Source organism: Herpailurus yagouaroundi, unplaced genomic scaffold (genome assembly GCF_014898765.1).
Source record: "Herpailurus yagouaroundi ecotype Mexico unplaced genomic scaffold, PumYag 530, whole genome shotgun sequence".
Classification (NCBI taxonomy): domain Eukaryota; kingdom Metazoa; phylum Chordata; class Mammalia; order Carnivora; family Felidae; genus Herpailurus; species Herpailurus yagouaroundi.
Window position 1 is genome coordinate 6,482,515 of NW_024412747.1, and position 18,897 is coordinate 6,501,411.

Consider the following 18,897-nt stretch of genomic DNA (forward strand, 5'->3'; position numbering starts at 1 on the left):
TTAAATGATGTATTTATTCTGTTATATAGATGGATTCCTTCAGTCTAAACAGGGGGGATGACTCCTCATTCTTTGTAATCATTGTGGAGGTAAGGTAGGTCTTGGTAAATATGCTGCCTGGAAAGATAAAACTATACAAGTAGACGGACCAAGCATCCTGATTTGGTTGGGAAATGTTCCTCTCCATCATTTAGAACCAATTTGGTACCTGTCTGGTATTGAGTGACTCTGTCAATTAAGACACTTTAGTTCGTGTGTGACAAAAGTCAAATACAGACTCTAAACCTTGCTATTGGTCTTGTAGCCAAAAATTCTCAGGAAAACCGTCAGCATTGTGATATCCTCCAAGGCAAACCATTCCAGGACCTAAGATTCCGAAGTTTTCAGAAACTTTGTTCAACACGAAGCTACGGAAGGATTTACCTGCTAGGAAATTGTGTTGCTTTTTCCTTTCTGTAATCTATTTCTTTTTGAACCATTCTACCTTTCTCCTCACCTCAGAACTCTCTCCCCTCTGCCAGACATTTTGTCCAGGAAGAATTGTATGATGCCATGATCTATATTTGAACTGCATGTACACGATTCATTTGAAATTGTAATTTGAAATTTGAAAATACCTGGAGAGAGAAGTTTATGTTTTGTTGACCTAAAGTTCAACTTGTCAGTACGGTTTGGTGGGGGTGGGTGGGCTACAAATATCTCTGATGCGCATCTGTGGGACTCTATGACCTGGCAGGGCCATTGCTATTAGGCCTATGGATGGTTTCACAAGGGCATCATGCCTCTAGTTATTCACAATGGCTGTCTCATTTTAATCAAATTATGCAGATGTGTGGTCAAGGTGTTCTAAAAAGATCTCCACTTTAGTGGTTTAAATTGTTTTGTTTTATTTCAATATCAAACAGTTTGAACAATTAAGCAAAAGTCAATTCTCTCATTCAGGCCTTTCCTTTAAAAGTGGCAGAGACTCAAAAAAAATCTCTAATTAGTGTCTCGGGTTGCGTGCTGATTCATCACTGAAAATGAATAGACTCTCAGGTCAGGCAGGCTTAATCCGCATAGAAGATTAAGCATACTGATACCTCATTAGATTACATGACATGACTCAGCCCACAGAATAGTTTATTCCTCTCCATTAATCATAATTAGGTTATAAATGCACTAATTTCAATTCGGCCTTTAACAGCCATGAATGCCCAGCAAGGATAGTCATAATTTGATGGTGTTACCTTATAGATTTCTTACAGGTGGATCAGCTCTTCCTTGTAGGGGTATACCTGGGGCCAATCTTCATCTTCCTGTGCCCCCAATCACATTTCCTTTCCCCCGGGTATGGAGCTGGGAGCTCTGTTCAGCTCTGCAGTCTGTATCTTGAACTTCTCTAACTCTGCCTCCACTCCAGTAGACGATCTAGAAGGGAGCCTTAAGTTTTGCTTTTAGGCATTTCCTCTGTGGGGCAACTCTGCTTTCCTGACTTTCCAGAGCCAGAATCTACTCCCAAACATGAGATACTCCTGAATCTTGAACAAGTTTCTGTCCTTCATCATGAGAGATCTGATAGAGGGAGTGAACGGGAGATGAAAGGAAATACACCATGAACCCCCAATTCCACACGGCCCCTCCCCCAACATTTCATCATTCCTTCTTTCCTGTAGCCTTCCTTCACTCCTCTCTGGGAGTCTTCATCCACCCAATTAGAATGACTGAAATTAAACAAGCCACAAGCTACAGCTGACAATGGCGAGTCATGGCAAGGGTGCAGAACAATTAGATTGGGGGTATCCGCCCCCAATCACTGCGGGGGTGGGGGCGGATACAAACATGGTGCAGCCGCTCTGAGAACCGCGGCCCCGCTCCTGGGTATTTTACCCAAGAGAAACAAAAACTTGTGTTCACATAAACTTCCACTCATGAATATTTTGGGGGGATTTGTTCATAATCCCCCCAAACTGGAAATAAGCCAAGGGTCCTCCAACTGATGAATGGATGCAAAAGCCTTAGCAGATGCATACCACGGAATACTACTCAACACTGAACCAGAACAGATGGCTGCTCTGAACAACAACGTGGAGGAATCCCAAATGCATGATTCTCCTTGGTGGTTCCGTGCCTGTGCATTTATTAAGTCTCATAGGATTACACACTAGAAAAGATAAATTTTACTCTATAGAAGTTATTCCTCAATAAAGCTGAGTTTTATATATATGTATATAATTTAAGAATAATAAATTGTGTTACTATATCTATGTGTATATAATGTGTAAAAATATATCAGTATATAATACTAGCAGTAATCGTTTATATTATATAGAACATATATGTGTATGTGTATATATATGTGTGTGTGTGTGTGTGTGTATGTGTGTGCATGTAAATTGATGGTGTTTATTGTCTGTAAATGATTCCTCAGTGACTTTGATTTCCAAAAGCCCTTGGAGTCACTTGACAGGTGTGTTCTTAAAAACAAAATTTTTTTAAAGAAGCTATCCATCATTCAACAGATTATTTAGCTGATCCCTATTGCACGATAGCACTTCGCCAATATTGGGACACAAAAATAAGCAAATTCAGACATGGATCTGTCTTCCTTAACTTCATGTCTTCTTCTTTTTTTAAGTGTATTTATTTACTTAGAGAGTGACAGACAGAGAGAGAGAAAGAATCCTAAGCAGGCTCCACGCTGTCAGCCTGATGTGGGGCTCGAACTCACAAACCATGAGATCATGACCTGAGCCGAAATCTAGAGCTCATGTCTTCTTCACTTCACGTTCTCCACCTCACTGGAGAAATCAGATGTGAATCAAGTGACCGTATCCACATACACACACAAACACCAGAAGTCAGATTCCATTGGTGACAAGTGCTACCGAGCAGAAGACCATAGTGCTGAAAGCCCATCGTAGGGGGTTTGGCCCAGCGAAGTGGTCGGTGGGGGCTTCCCGGAGGTGGTGATTGAGAGAAGATCTGAAGAATAGTAAGTGTTAAAAAGCCAGAGAGCAAAGAAAGACACGCCTAGGCGGAGAGATCGGAATCTACAGAGGCCCAGGCTGGAAAGGGACAAGGGACTCTACTGAAAGAAGTTCAGTGCTGAGCATAAGGGAGAAGGGAGGAGGAAGTTTGTGTGCAGTGAAGAAGGAGATTGAAGTAGGGAGCAGATCCCACATGCCTCTCGTGTGCCCATATGTCCTAGGTTTGCTCCTGGCTTATACCAGTGACTGTCCTCGCTTTAAAGATACCTGGGAATGCTAAATTATATGGGAGCCCGGTATAGGCAGTGAGAAGAAGCCTTGTTTCCATCTTAAGGGCATTGGGGAACCACTAAGGTCCTTAAGTTATGGGGTGGAGGGGTCCTAAGTAGCACATTCAGCTTCTCAACTTGAAGAGCTCATTCTGCCTGTGGTGTAGAGAATAGACTGGGTGGCAGGTCCCAGTGAAAATACACTGGCGAGTCATATGACTAGCGTGGCTGTCCGCTTGAGAAATAATGTAGCTTGCAATAGGGTAGGGGTAATGCAAATGGAGAGAGGTGGAAAGATGCAAAAACTATTTGCAGTGAGGTGCTTGGGTGGCACAGTTGGTTGAGCATCCGACTCTTGATCTTAGCTCGGGTCAGTAGCTCACGGTTTGTGGGTTTGAGCCCTGCGTTGGGCTCCGTGGCGACGGCTCAGAGCCTGCTTGGGATTCTGTCTCTCCCTCTCTCTGCACCTCCCTCAAAATGAAGAAATAAACTTAGGGAAAAAAAACTATTTGAAGAAAGTAAGATTGAGAGGCTGGGGTGTGAAGGAGTGGGAACGGAGATCCCTGGGTGATAGCTGACCGGGTGGTGGTCTCATTTACTGAGACGGGCAACAGAAGGGGGCCTGACTTGGGCCCGTGGAAGGTGAGGAGCATTGGAGACACACGGAAACAGATGTCCAGTAAGCACGTGGGACAGGTCTAGTGCATAGACAAGAGACCTCAGCTGGAGGTGTGAATCTGTCAATCATCTGCATTCAGACAGTGATTTTAATGCATTTGTGTAGGTGAGATTGCCCGGAAGGAAAATAAAGGGAAAAAATAAGAGGGTCTCACACAATTGACAAAAACGGGCAAAGTATCTAAAAAGCCTGATTTACCCTTAATCAAATGACAGCTCACTGATTCCTAGGTCTGATAGAAGTAAGTACCCACTGATCATATTTCTTGTTCTCCCTTTAGGGAATGATGACAATAATCTGAATTCCATCTTTTATGAGCACCTGACAAGGGCCCTGCAGGAGTCCCTCTGTGGAGACTTAGTTCTCGGTCGATGGGGTAACTACAGCTCTGGCGATTGCTTTATTTTGGCTTCAGACTACCTCAACGCTTTTGTTCACCTGATTGAAATCGGAAATGGTCTTGTCACCTTTCAACTTCGAGGACTGGAATTTCGAGGTAAGAATCTCCTCATTGTGGAAGCTGTCGGAAGCCGGTGCCTAAACTTATTATTGTGCAAAGCTTTAATAAGAGGTCACCATGGGGGTGCCAGGTGGCTCAGTCGCTTGAGCAGCCGACTCTTGATTTTGGCTCAAGTCACGATCTCACGGTTACCTGGGTTCGAGCCCCACGTCAGGCTGTGTGCTTACCATGTGTGGAGACTGCTTGGAATTCTCCCTCTCTCTCGGCCCCTCTCCTGCTTGCATTCTCTCTCTCTCAAAATAAACAAATAAACAAATAAACAAACTTAAAACAAAAAGTCACCATGAAAGAGGAAGAAGTTAGTGCCTGTCTTACAGGTTGAGAATTAGGGAACTGGTTCCAACTGCCTTTATTTATGTATTCTGATATAAATAAATCCCAGTCATCTGAGAGAATAATGAAGTGAAACATGTCATCTGGTGTAAACCTTTGGAGTGGCAAGTTAGATCTTTGGTTTAAATTTTTCTGGAAAGAAACTCACAAGTGACGGGAGGCCGCAGAACATGCATGGGCTCCGTGTGGAGTCAGCCAGAAACAGAACCTGGTTCTGTGGGTTTCCGGTGTTGTGATCTGTAGTGGACCATCTTTCGGTGCCTGAACTTTCCTTTTCCACTGCCAAACGATAAGAAGAAGGATGGCTGCCTCTATAAAGTTGTGTGACTTCAATGAGATCATGTATATGAGGGCTCTATGTGGATGCTTACTGTTTTGCGGTTAATGAGCCGACCTGATCTGGAAAGTGCGACCCCAGTTTGTCCATTAATCTGACACTGGAGCTGTGTGGTGGAGTGTGCAGCAATTAGCATAACCCCTGTGTTCATGTTTCTGCCTCCTGTGTCCTTTGTTCACCCTCCCTCATCCAATGCATGTCTTTCTGACGCCTCCTCCGTGTCAGGCCAAGTTCTAATGCTGGAGATGCAACGGGTCCGTGACCTGAAGGACTCTTGCCCTTGCGATGTTTACCTTCAGTGGGAGATGTGGAAAGCGAACAAGGAAACAGATGAGCAGACTAATCACAACTAGTGGAAGCACGACGAAGGAAGGAAATGGGACTGCCGACCTAATTCACGCTTTAGGAGATTGTTCTGGTAGCTGTGTGCAGACTGTCCTCCAGGGGGGGCAAAAGCAGAAACAGGAAGGCCATTGAAGAGTGTCTTGTCACCCAGCCAGGAGAAGAAGTTGGAGACAGAGAAGCTCAGGGCGATTTGGAGGTGGAAAGGGCTGGACTCAGTGTTGGGGGGGTCCGGGGAAAGGAGGCTCAGCCCGCTCCCCGGGTTCCAGCTTGAGTGCCTGGGTGGACAGAGGCGCATTTACGGAGACTGGGAAACCTAAATGAAGAACGGGACTTTTGGGTTCGGGAGTGTAATCGAGAGCTCCATTTTGAATATTTATTTTTTAAATGCTCATGATTCGCCTAAGTCAATTTCTCAAGTAGCTAATGGGACACGCGAGCCTTCTGTTCATTCAGGAGACATTTACCAAGGGCTAGGCTAGGTGCCATGACTACAGAAATGAAGGGCCCCACCTTAAGCAGCTCGGAGCCTTACTGACTAGAGACTCCTCCTGAGCGACCACCGTCCAGGGATTTGAGGGTCGTGGCAGCTCGGTGCATGGTGCGCTGTGGTGACCAGAGCAGGGCACTGGGATCAGACTAGAGTCTGGGTCAGCAGAGGAGAGGCTGTAGTTGGAAGGGAGAGGCAGGCAGAGGTGTGATGATAAAGAGGCACAAAATAGCCAGATGTGGTTTCCAGATGGTTTGAGAGAAAGGGGTCCCAGATAGTGCTGGAAAGGTGAGTAGGAGCCAGGTTACCACCATCCAGAACTTCCGAGTGACGAAAAGATACCTTATAGCCAAGAACAAAGTGCCATTATTTTATATCTTTAACACAATTACCTAATCCTTTAACCAAGTCTTTTGGTTCTAAGCATTATTTTTCCTATACAAATTTGTACAAAAGACTTTTTTTTTTTTTTTTTTTTAGAGTGGTGGGTTCTGTGGTTGAGGCACGTTTTCTGTGCATCCTTAAAAACTTGAGGAATCTGATTCAGGGAGCTTATTTTGGAAAAGGTTATGGGGCCGAGGGAGCAGTGATCAGATTCTTCAGAACAAACAGAGAAGCAGTGTGTCCCTGAAATTTTACACAAACGCCAGAAAATGCCACAGGAGGTGGTGGAAATTGTCTCTGTACAGTCATGCAACAGACTTGTCTCTAGTGAGAGCTTTTGGGTTTTCCTGGACTTCAAAGGAAGGATTTTTCAAGTTCACCTAGTTGAACCTGAGTTAATAGTCTCTATTACAAGTCCATGCAGCTTACAGCTTCTTTTGGCAAACTGACCTGATGTTTGAGTTTAAGGGCTTCAAAGTCAACTGGACTTTAGAAGCATGTAGCACTTTGTCTGCTCCCCCCACGTATCGCAAATGGGCGTGCTTCTTGATCCACCACCCTGAATGTTTGGGCTTCACCTCATGTCATTTTTGAGGGTGTAACCAACTGCCGCAAGACTTAACGGTTTCAGACGACAAGGATGTCTTCTTTCTCACGGTTGTGAGGGTGGCTGGTAGTTCTGTCACTCTCACCCTAGGTTACTCGTACGGCTGCATTCAGCCAGAAGATGAACCAGGCTGGAAGGTCCAAGGTGCCACATCCAGATCAGGCTACCAGCTCTGGCCCCCTGGCTGTCCTCCAGGTGCTGCTCAGTGACGGGTGGGCTGGACCAAGTGTGGTCTGGGTGTCTGCGAGGCCCCTTATGGCCCAGTCTTTGGGACAGGCAGCACGTCACTGCCATCATGTTCTATTGGCCAAAGCCATCCCCAAGGACAGCTCCAATACATGTGGCCCTAACACATTGGATGAGTCACTGGGGGCCAATCTCATAACAACACACCAGACTCCTGAAACTACCTCAGAGGAAATACAGAAGGAGGCTCAGAGCCACCATATGTGGTCGAGCACCAGACAGAGGCCATTGTGTTAGGTGAGGCTGCCCAAGAGTGTCTCCCTAGGTGATTTGTCTTCTTGCCAACCACAGATGAAATGTAACCTGCCTATAAGAATGGCCTAAGTATAATAATGTCTTGAGAACAAATTACCAGTTAATCTGCCCCAATACCACTCACTGCTGTACAATACATTTTCTTTGACCTAGTTATACTGTAGTCTGGAACACAGCACTATTAAGAGAGCATGACAGAATCAAAGTTATGCTTTAGTTGCAGGAGGAATCCAGTTGACCTAAAATGACTCTTCTCTTGTATATCTCTTTGCAATGTATGCTACGGTATTCCCAGGGAAGATCTTGTTTTCTTTCTCCTCCTTGAGTATTTTTCTAAGACATCCCTTCAGTACTTCCTTTTTTTCTTCCAATTCCCTATTTTCCCAAGTAGCAGGCTTTATTTGGGTCAAATTTGACCTACTTCAGTACAACCCGGGCAGTCCGAATACAGCTGTACTGGTTCTCCTTTCGGAAGCACACTGCAGCTCTTAGTGGAGACGTGAGCCGCTCATGTCACGGACTGACTCTCAGGAAATGAGTAATGCACCCCGGAGGAAGAGGAAGATAACCTCCCACAGCCAGGGAGCAAGAGATCCACCTGTCTGTTTCTCACTGCAGAGGATGCATTTGTATCACTAGGAGTTTTTAGTTGCAAGCAACAGAAATCAACTCCAGCTAACTCAACCGGGAGGAGGGTTTATTGAAAGATATTACACAGGGCGCAGACTTTCTGAGAAGCCTGGAGAAGCAGGCTTGGTGGCTGTAGGTCAGGAGCCATGTCCAAAATCACACCACAGTGCTGATCCCACGAAGCAGTCACATCTTGGCTGGGGGATCCGGGCACTCCCCTTATTTTATCGACACCATGACCCCAGATGCTGGATACTACTGTAGCTATGGCTTCTGTCCCCCAAATGTGGATGAATATGTCCCCTGAGCCAGCTTCTTTGTGTCACCAGCTCATTAGTCAAAATCTGGGGTACATCTGATGGGTGAAGCTGGGACCATATGCCCCCCACCCCTAGATGCAAGGGAGACTGGGAAAGAGAGTGTCTAAGTTCTCAGTTCTTAGAGGGGAGATGGTCACTGCCTCTCACCAAGACTCATAAGTACATTGGTTGAAGTCATGCTAGCAGCTGTCATGGTTAAGCCCTGCATCTCTGGCTGACACAGTAGATGCCTCTGTTGCACTCACATAGGGTCCGATCAGTGAGCGGAGCTGGTAGGGGTAGGGGGTGCTTCCCTTCTGCACCATCAAGGGTCCTGGCTAATAGAAGCTCTGCCTGTTCCCCAATGCATCACTTTTGAGGTCGCTCTGGGCTTCAATATCAAACTGGCAGACAGTGGAGGATTGCCTGGAAGACTGCTGTGGGACAGGTCTAAATCTGGAATATATCATTTGCTCCTACATCCTATTGCTTAGAAGTGACATAGCTGTAAGAGAAGTCAGGATATGTCTAGCTGAGTACCCAGGAGAAAAAGTAAAAACACTTGGTGAACAGTGAGCCAGTCTGGTGTATTGGGTAATTTTCCAAACATAAGACAGAGGTTTAGATCCTGGGTAGCCCAAGAGAATAATTAAGGTCCATGGCACATTCTATTTCTGTTGGCTGGTACCATAGGGAATGATTGAAATCAATTCAAATCAAGAATACAAATAAGGAAGCCACATTTTTCTATCCAACTCTTTTTGGCTCATGCATCCGAGAATAGAAGTAAATTCTTTTCTTGTTCTTACAGAAACAAGGTAGTGGTGCCTCTGCTGCTCTCAGGTTTATGAGTATTATTTGCATCTACCCAACCAGGGAGCCTCTCAGGAAACCATTCAAGACTTGACAGATTAATCATTGGCTTTAAATCAAAGGTAACAGGTAATGCACTTTAGAAAGTCAACAGTGTGAGGGGGACCGTGTTCAAGATTTTTCAAAAGAAGTGGAATCTATCAGACTTTAAGTCCCATTTAACCATCATTCAAGTAGGTGGACACAGAAAAAGGGAAAAGTGAGGGTTGATAATCTATTCAATCCGTTTCTGTTCTCCTTTAGCCATCCAGGTGACCCAGGCTGACGGGTTCACCCATGTCTGTTAGAAGGGGAGAAAAATGAAGGAGGAGTCACAGTGTTCCAAACAAAATAAGTCAGGTGACGTAAAGATACTGTCTGATGAGGGGAAGAACTAGGAGGAGGAGCCAAAAGAAAAAGGCACTGGAGGGAGTCTTTTAGGAGATGCATGTGAGCTCCGAGCTAGGGAGAGAGCACTGGCCTGTGAAGGTGACATCCACCCTCAGAATGGCCACAGTCCCATTGCTTCCTCCCACTTAATAGTGGGAAAGCCAGGCTCCAGAAGATGAATGCTATCTGCAGGCTCACAGCTAGTTAGTGCTGGAACTAGGCAAACCCCGTGGCTCTCTATCTCTTAACCAGAACGTCTCTTTCTGCCTGACCCTTTTACCTTCTTCTTTCCTTTTTCCTTTGGGATATTTGTTTGGATTTGCACTGTAATGCTTATTTAGTTTGTAAAACACTCAGTAAAGCGGGGTAGAATGCCTTCAATCGCTGGCACATCCTTTCAGAAGCTCCACATTATTTTTCTGGTTGCAAAAAAAAAAAAAGGCAACTTAAAAACCCCACTTTATCTCAGGATATTTAACAGAGCATCACAAATGACTTGGCCTCTCCAATTTTTGACTCCATTATCAGAGCCTCCGTGTGATTTCTAAGTTCCTAGTGTCTTTCCAGCTCTGACAGCCCATCAGGTCAGGAGATGCAAAATACTTATACCATATGATACACTCGGGGGAAATTTGAACCTCTCCTCTCTGCTGGAGTCAGAGTATAAGTCTCTCCCAGGGAGCAGGTGCTGTTGGCGGGCATCCCAGGCTTGAGACCATGGCTGGTGTCAAGAGGGAGGATGAGCAGTTGTTGACTTCTTGCTAACACGGTGCCTCACAGGGGAGTTTGACACGCCTGAGCATTCATGCACCGGCTAGCAATAGGATTGGGCGTCAGAAACACCACCACAACAGTGAAGCAGAGTGGAGGGATTTCAGGCTAAGGGAAGAGGGGAGCTTGCTCTGATGGCAAGTGATAGAATCCCCAGGGCTGAGAGGATGGAACCCATGCTAGCACATCTAGAGTAACAGGAGAGGAGAGAGAACATATGGCCCAGATGCACGTAAGAGATGGGTCGACAGATGGAAAGATGGATGGAGTGGGGAAATACAGTTGGCCTGTATGAAGAGCCCACTTGAGGTGAGGGGTCATGATTTTCAAGAAAGACCTGTTGTAGTTGCTCGTGTTTTTTTTTTTTTTTTTTTTTCTAAGCCACATTCAGCTTCATGGGTGCAGGTATAGAGCAGTAGAGTTGGCCTTCATCAGGACTGAGACTGAGTTGACTGAGTGCCAGAAAGTAAAACGAAGACAAGGAAACTGACAGTGTATGAAAGGGTGTGACAATGTCTGCAGTGCCTGGCCATGTAATGCAGGCTAAGAGATAAACAGGCAAGGGTGGGAGAGGGGTGGGAAACAGGACCTGGTGAAGGGCTTTCTGGATCTCAGAAAGGTGTCCAAGTTGTAGAAGTTGTGATATTAGAGGAAAATAAGCTGGAGAGATAGGAGGTGGTTGCGGAAGAGTAGGAAGTTTGAAACGAACATTCATCGAAGGCAAACAGTCTTTGGTGATTATAGTCTAAGATCACGGCCATGGAAGTGAGTGGCTGAGGTTGAGTGAATGCGATCATTAGAGGAGTGGGAGTCAGGGGCCAGGATACTGCAGTCTCAAGAGTGATTGGTCAGAAGTGTGCTGGAGAGTGACAGTGACCCCGAGCCAGAATCCCCACTCAAGGACTCGGAGTGACCTAGAGGGCCATGGAAGAAGGCAACGAAGGAGAATGGTGTGGGGTAGACAGAGACAGCACCACTGGGAAGCAAGAGGACATCCTCCACCTGCTCAGACCCAGGAGCGAGAGGAGTGCAGGAGAACAGTCATCCCCACTAGAGGGCAGGGAGAGCTAGCTTTCCAATAGGGCATGAAGGAGAAGAGAACATTCAGAGGAGTTGAGGAATAGATAGTGAGTTCCCGAGGGCACAGCGAAAAGATCTCAAGAGTTTGTGGCCTGGGTGGGAGTTGGGTGGTAGTTAAGATCAGGTCAGAAAATGTGATTTACACAGTACTATGGAAATCAGGCTACGGGGGGTCCTGGGTTCCCCATGGCAAATGACACAAACTGTCGTAAAGGCACATTCTCTCAAGGGTGATGAAGCGGATCCTATCATCTAAGACTGGGTCACATGCATGGGAAGTTTTGAGGCTGCTGAGATGAAATTTAGTTATGCGTGCAGCTTTCATTATCCTCATTAGTATAGGATTGCTACATTTTTATCACAGCAAGAGCCAGATTTTTCCAGAAATCTTCTTACGGGGTGTCTTAGGAAATATTTAAATGTCATTTGATAAAGTGGGTTTTTGGGAAGCCCTAGAAAAATGGTATTAGAAATACATGATGTTATGTGGACACTTACCTTTTCTATTAGTTGCCTAACTACAGTTTTCTGTCAAATTACTATTTTTTCAGTATTTCTTTATAATGAATGATATGGCATTTGAATATATTTTATATTTTGTATGCACATTCCCATGGTATCACATCCTTCTGGTGTTTGCTCATACAGTAGCTCATGCAAAACACAACCAATAGTATAGATTACTCTGTCCTCTTATCTGGAGCAAAGTCGTGATGAAAATTATGTTTGTTTTGAGGTGTTTGTATGTATAGATCATGAATCTTGGGGATCAGGATGTTACCATGATGTGTAGACATGTGGCCACATGTGGTAGATGGTCAATAAATGTCTCCTGGTAATTAAAATCATAAGTGGTAATTGAAAAACCAAAGCTTATTTTCAGTATTCTTGCAAAATTGATGTATGCAGCTCTTTATTCATGCAGGCTGTGAAATATTGTTTGAACCAATTTCTGTTAGATGGTGAGACTCTCAAAGGCTGAAACTCCTTGCCTTATTCATGGCCCTCCCCCCGTGTGTTGACTGGCTCATGTAGGATGCCCAATAAATATTGGTTGAGTGAGAAAGTAGAGGCAGTCTAAGTGTTTCTGAGCACGAGTTCTTTGCCAGATACCATACTAAGCACTTCAACTCTCAAGCTCAGTATATTCCAGAATATTTCTTATAATAACTCTTTAAAGTGAGCAAGTGTTATTATCCCTATTTGAGACATTAAAAGATATTGGGAGAATGAGGCTCCAGGCTTCACAGTCACCAGTGGTAGAGGAGGGTAAGCATCCCTGGATGGGGATGTCCCCTAAGTAGGCCACACTGCCTTGGAGGGAATGGAGGGAGGGAGGCAAGAAGGAAGGAAGGAAAGAATTTTCTAAAAATTCTCTCTGGTTGTTGAAACTTAAAAGTTTTACCTGAAAGGGGTCTTAAATATTAATATGGCATCACCACTGTTAGCAGCTCAGTTTCTGGAATGATCTACCGCCTTAGCAACTGTGAAACCCAGATGGCTCTTGCCGAATGAATGTAGAAAGCAAAGGCATAGTGATCAGGATGTAGCCACACATTACCATCAGATCTGGAAAACATCAGAAGATGGGATTTATGTTCCTGTTTGTGTGAGATGTTATCAGCCATCTCATAGTCTGGCTAACACCCCATAATCACTGGCCTGTGGGGACATTTTTAAAATATCTGTGTAACCTAATCTTATCTAAAGTTAATGCAACCCAAACCTTTCTCCTTAGTGGCGACGCCACAGAGAGCCATAGCTGTCCCACTAATCTTGAAACTCTCTAGAATTCTTTCTTCTCTATGGCAACATTCGGGTCATTAGCGACTCCTTAGTTCTAACATCTACATGGCTCAAGTAATCTATTAAATCCCTTGGTTCCAAACTTTACCCCTAAAATAATAGGTTCTCCATTCAGAATTCCTAAACACATATTTTTCTTCATTGCAAATTATGTGACATGTGAGTGAGAGAGACAAAGCCATGCTTGTCTAGATAGCAAGTCTGGGAAGAAAAGAGGCTTTGCTGTTGAACATGAAAAGAGTCTGCATATTTAGAGAAAAAATGTAACGTTTATTATATTTTTGAGAGAGAGACAGAGCGTGAGCAGGGGTGGGGGTGGGGGGGCAGAGAGAGAGGGAGATACAGAACCCAAAGCAGATTCCAGGCTCTGAGCTGTCAGCACAGAGCCCAACGCAGGGCTCAAACCCACCAACCATGAGATCATGACATGAGTGAGAAGTCAGGGGCTCAACCGACTGAGCCACCCAGGGGCCCCCTGCATATTTTTTTTAAGTTTATTTATTTTGAGAGAGACAGAAGCAGTGCCAGCGGAGGAGGGGCCGAGAGAGAGGGAAACAGAGAATCTCAAGCAGGTTCCGCACTGTCAGCGTGGAGCCCGACGTGGGGCTCAAACCCACAACTGCGAGATCATGACCTGAGTGGAAATCAAGAGTCGGACACTTAAGTGACTGAGCCACCTAGGCGCACCGCATTGTTTTAACGACGCTCAAAAATAAGTCTGTGGAAGAAAAGTACAATAATACAACTCAGAATGAAATATGAATGAGAGAATGACTCTTACCTGTGTAAGGTCAAGTGCACTGGTGTCCTGTAAATGGGGCAAGAATGGAAGAAAAGCCGTATCATTCACAGAGATCATGATTGTGTATGTCAAGTTTTCTCGTACCTGTGCTTCAAACCTGCCCAATATAAGTTACCATGTACACGAAGTGCTTTTGGGTGCATTTCATTTTCTCCTATAGGCCAGTAGGAAAAAAGTAAATTCAGAGAAACTTTTGCTCATAATCTGTTAAACCTTATTAGACAGTGTATGCTAAGGGGAAAATACAGATTTTAAATTCAAAAGGCCAGACCCTTCCACTGGAGAGGCTGCTTTGGAGACCCAGTGTTGTTAATTTGTATAAAAAAGGAGAAATTACACCTGCATAGCCAGGTTAATGTGTGCCATAAGTGAGATGCTATCACTTTTCAATGCGATTAACATTACATAAGCAGATGATGTTTTGAAATCAAAATTCTCTGAGAGAAAACAATGCTGCTTCATTGAAAGGTATTCCACTTCTTTTAAAATCCAGCTGGCCAGACAGGTCATAAGAAAAATTTTATCGGTATGGATCTGTCTTAAAACAAATTGAGTCTCCTTGGAATATAAAATGGTTACAGTAAAAACCTCTGTTGTGCCCACAAAATCAAACATGTATAAATTATTCTAACACATTTCCCCCTACCGTACCCTGGGCCAGTACACTTCTTCTAGATTCTCTGTGTGATCCTTGAAAGGTGGTCGACTGCAGTGCTGTTGAAGGCCTGGAATTGGGGACTAGGAGAGAAATTGTCCTGCAAAATAATTCAGAGCTAAAACCCCTCAGTGTCTCAGGAGACCAATTCTACTCCTTGATTTCCTTCTGCTGTGTGACCTTGGTCATGTCTCATATTCTATTTCTCCATCTTTAAGTTTGGATTAATTTCAAGGGGGTGATTATCAAATGGATGTGTGGCCATCATCAGGAAATGGGATGTATAATAAGTCAGCTTTATAAATAAACATGTTAATCATTGTAATGATTATTTCTTCCCAGACATTTAATCTGGTGAAGTCTAGCAGATATAGAAGCCTCCTCCTAGGGCAAATAGCTGGGGACAGATGTACCTTTAAGCTCCTGTTCCAGAATTCTGTCTGGGAGAATTAGCGTGGGGTGGAGGAGGGGCTGGAGGGGCATCTCCATGCCTTTCCCGAAAAAACAAACAAACCCCACTCTACGACTTACGTGAAAATGACAATAATTCACAAACTTTAAAATGCCTTCTCTTGTATTATTTCTTTGGGTCACATCACGGCCCTTGATATAACCCACTGGCGAGAGGCAATGATCGTTTAGATTTCCAGCCTTCATGTTGTGGATGCTCTCTCCCCCGTCGGCATCTCTGTCACCGTGTGTGTGACCCACTAACAGAAGCACGCCGAGGAGGGTGCTTCTCCAAAGCTCAAGGACAGCTGGCTGGGGCCGAGCCCTGCCTCACACATCTTGTGTGTCCAACACACGACATGCATGCGTGAGGTCCAAACGTCCATGGAAGGGATCTGCTCTGAGCTCAGCTTTTTTTTTTTTTAATTTTTTTTTTTAATGTTTATTTATTTTTGAGACAGAGAGAGACAGAGCATGAATGGGGGAGGGTCAGAGAGAGGGAGACACAGAATCCGAGACAGGCTCCAGGCTCTGAGCTGTCAGCACAGAGCCCGACGCGGGGCTCGAACTCACGGACCGCGAGATCGTGACCTGAGCCGAAGTCGGCCGCTCAACCGACTGAGCCACCCAGGCGCCCCTCTGAGCTCAGCTTTAACCATTTTCTGGTGTTCTCCTCCTTCTGTGGCCCTGGGCAGTTCGGTAACGATCTTAACTACGACCTCTGAAGGGAATACAGTTTATAAAATCCACACACACATCCCAGAGTGTGCGTCTGAAAGCCCACCTGCAGCTTGAATCAAAAGCCCTGGCTAAAACCTGTGTCTGCCTAACTGTAGTCCACTCCATGGCCAGGGACTGATTCTCTCCTGTCAGTCCCCTCCTGGTGGCCTCATTGCACACATACGTAAAACGCCGGCCCAGTGTCTGGCACGCAGGTCCAGTGAAGGCAGTGGCCATATGAAAACACAGCACAAAGAAATGTCTAGCAAAGTTATTCTAAAACACTGTCACTGGATAGCCCTAAACATAATAATGCTAATACACGCGGTTCTCTGGGGAATCCAGTTAGTCGGATTCTTTGGGACAGCTGAGTGGTGTTTCTCAAAATACTCCTATCAGATAAAGGAGGAAAACTGGAGGGCCAGGAGGCCCAATCTTTACAATGTGTTGTGCATTTAGACTTTGCTGTGCATGTTGTTAAAGCAAGCTGACATTTTCTTTCAGTGCAGCTTTCCCACTGCAGGGAACCGTTTTTTTGTTAATTTATTTATTTTAGAGAGACAGAGCACAAGTGGGTATGAGGAGAGGGAGGGAGGGAGAGAGAGAGAGAGAGAGAGAGAGAGAGAGAGAGAGAGAGAGAAGGAGAATCCCAAGCAGGCTCTGCCCTGTCAGCATAGAGCCTGATGCGGGGATCAAACTCACAAACCGTGAGATCACGACCTGAGCTGAAGTCAGACACTTAACCGACTGAGCCACCCAGGCGCCCCTGCAGGGGACTGTTTTTAATGTGTCCCCTTCACATAGTAGCCGGGCCTCTCCTTCATTTCCTCCGACCTCCTGGTAAACAGCCTCTTCCTTAGCTCCTGTCCCCATCACTTTTCACCTGAATGGGACTGTGGGTAGCTGACTTCCCGGCCCCAGCCCCTTCTTTGCTCCCCCAAAGCTGCAGGGGAATCTTCCCTAACTGCAACTTTACTCGTGTTTTCCTGAGACTCAAAAGTCCCCACTGCCTGCCTGTTACCTACAAGATTAAGTTCATGCGTCTCCGTGAGAGTCAGGTTTCCACTCGAGCCGGCCTGCCCTGAGTCCCCTCTCCTCTGGCCCAGGCTTCCGGGCCTGGATGGCACCTTCCCCACAGGGTTCTCTGGAATGGAAGCGGGGACACTTTGGGTGGATTTTGGTTATCGGACCTTCTGTTTCAGCTAGCCATTCTCTTTGGCTTCCCGACCATTCCAAGAGGATGTCAGCTCTACCTCTAGCCTGGCTGGACCACGAGAGAGGGGGCCTGCGCAGACCGACCACACAGACTATCTCCATTCCTGGGCTTAAGTCACTACTGCTCAGTCCACAATAATTTTCAGAACTGGGTGGAGAAAAACGATCCATAGCAAGGATTTCCTCAAAGGGATAAAGTTCTCCTGCCCTCAAGACTCTCTAAACTCTGCCCTTGGGAGACACGAGACCTCTAGAGAACCACATTCCTAAGGTCGAATTGGTTCAGCCCCCTACAGAAATGCTTTCTCTTTGTTGTGCTTTGGCCATATTAGAACAGCTCGTACTTTCTGGGCAATTCTCTTAAGGATAGTGTTCACCATGTTGCACCATGTACCTTTTATTAGGGTCCTGGGAACATTCTCTTTCTGGTGTCTTCGCTTGAAATAGCCAAGATCCTGCCAAGCAATTATTTTGTTGTTGTCTCAAGGACACAAGAAACTATTCAAGGTTTCTTTCTACATTGTCTTCTAGAAAGCCCCAGGGAAGTCTGTGGCCTACCTTTAGTAAATATATAGGGTATCACAGAATGCAGCTAGGGTCTCTTGACATTATTCTTTCTGGCTTCATCATATTTCTTCTTGTCCCCAATTTTACTTAAATTTTATCATTTGCCATTGTACTGGGCACGCCTTTTTAAATTAACTTCATTCCTTTCGGGAATTAAGTGTGAATAAATAAGCCAGGCCTGGCCTGTCGCTGGTACGTGTGGCAAACAGCACTGAAAGGGGAGCAGCGCTTGCTCGCTGGGGGAACCAGCAAAGGGAGGAAGGAAGGGTCAGGGGTCAGGAGAGCTACCCAGTACGGCAGCAAGGGCTGCCCCACATTGTGGCCACATGCAGGAAATTGCTATATATCCTCTGTGGCGAGACATCTGGGACCTTCTAGATACATTTTGAGTTCAAAAAATTAATTTCCACTGCTTTAATTAGGCATTCTCATCTGTCAGCACTCAGGCTCTAAGACACTCTGATAATTTAAATTTAAAAATTATTTAATGAAGGCGTTCCTGTGTCCCACTGACTTAGACCATGAGAACATCACAACATAAAAGATGCCAAGGGTCAGTTTCAGTGGAAACACCGGACAGAAACGGCCAGCCAGGTCCTCCCTCACTGACACCAATGGTGTAGGTCACGGCGTAGGGGCAGTTGACTCTTGGTGTTCCCTTCGGAGGAAATGTGCTCCAAACCCGGTGAGCCTCTTGGAGGAGAATACATGGTCTTGCTTTGCATTTGAGCAGCAGAGTAGTGCATGTACAGAATGACTGGGTTTTTTTATTTTTGTATTCTTTTGCAATGTGATCCTGACTATGAATCTTTTGTTCCTAAAAGGAGGCGCAGAGGCCTCCCTTAACTGAGTGTTTATCAAAAACCGTTGGCAATTAGGGTGTCCCTGTCGAGCAGCCGTCCCTCATGGCACACTGTTTCCTCAACTGTCTTTGTCAGTGCCGAGATGCACCCATGTTCCTCATGGTGTGGGACTTTACCACTCACATGATAGAAATCGAAACTCCTCATTTTATTGTGTGTGTATACACACACACACACACACACACACACACACACACACACACACACACTGAAACACACACACCTTCCAGTTTGTTTGATGTAAGGGGGAAAAACGCCTTACATTCAGCCCAATGTAAAGGGGAAAAAAAAACCCTTACATGCAGCTCAACACGGTAAATGCCAGACCTGGATGGAGAAGTATGGAGAAAGAAATTGTAAAGAAAT

General features: G+C 45.4%; 1 protein-coding gene across 4 annotated transcripts in view; it reads left to right on the plus strand.

Annotated features, from left to right (window-relative positions):
• The window catches only part of PCNX2 (pecanex 2), a 302,926-nt gene that overhangs the window by 239,716 nt on the left and 44,313 nt on the right, over window positions 1–18,897 (plus strand). For 3 of the 4 annotated variants that reach the window (XM_040464986.1, XM_040464985.1, XM_040464987.1), the window contains exon 25: window positions 4,198–4,413. In XM_040464986.1, the coding sequence (XP_040320920.1) occupies window positions 4,198–4,413 (216 nt within the window). The remainder of the gene's footprint in view (window positions 1–4,197; window positions 4,414–18,897) is intronic. The other variant, XM_040464988.1, reaches the window with a different exon arrangement.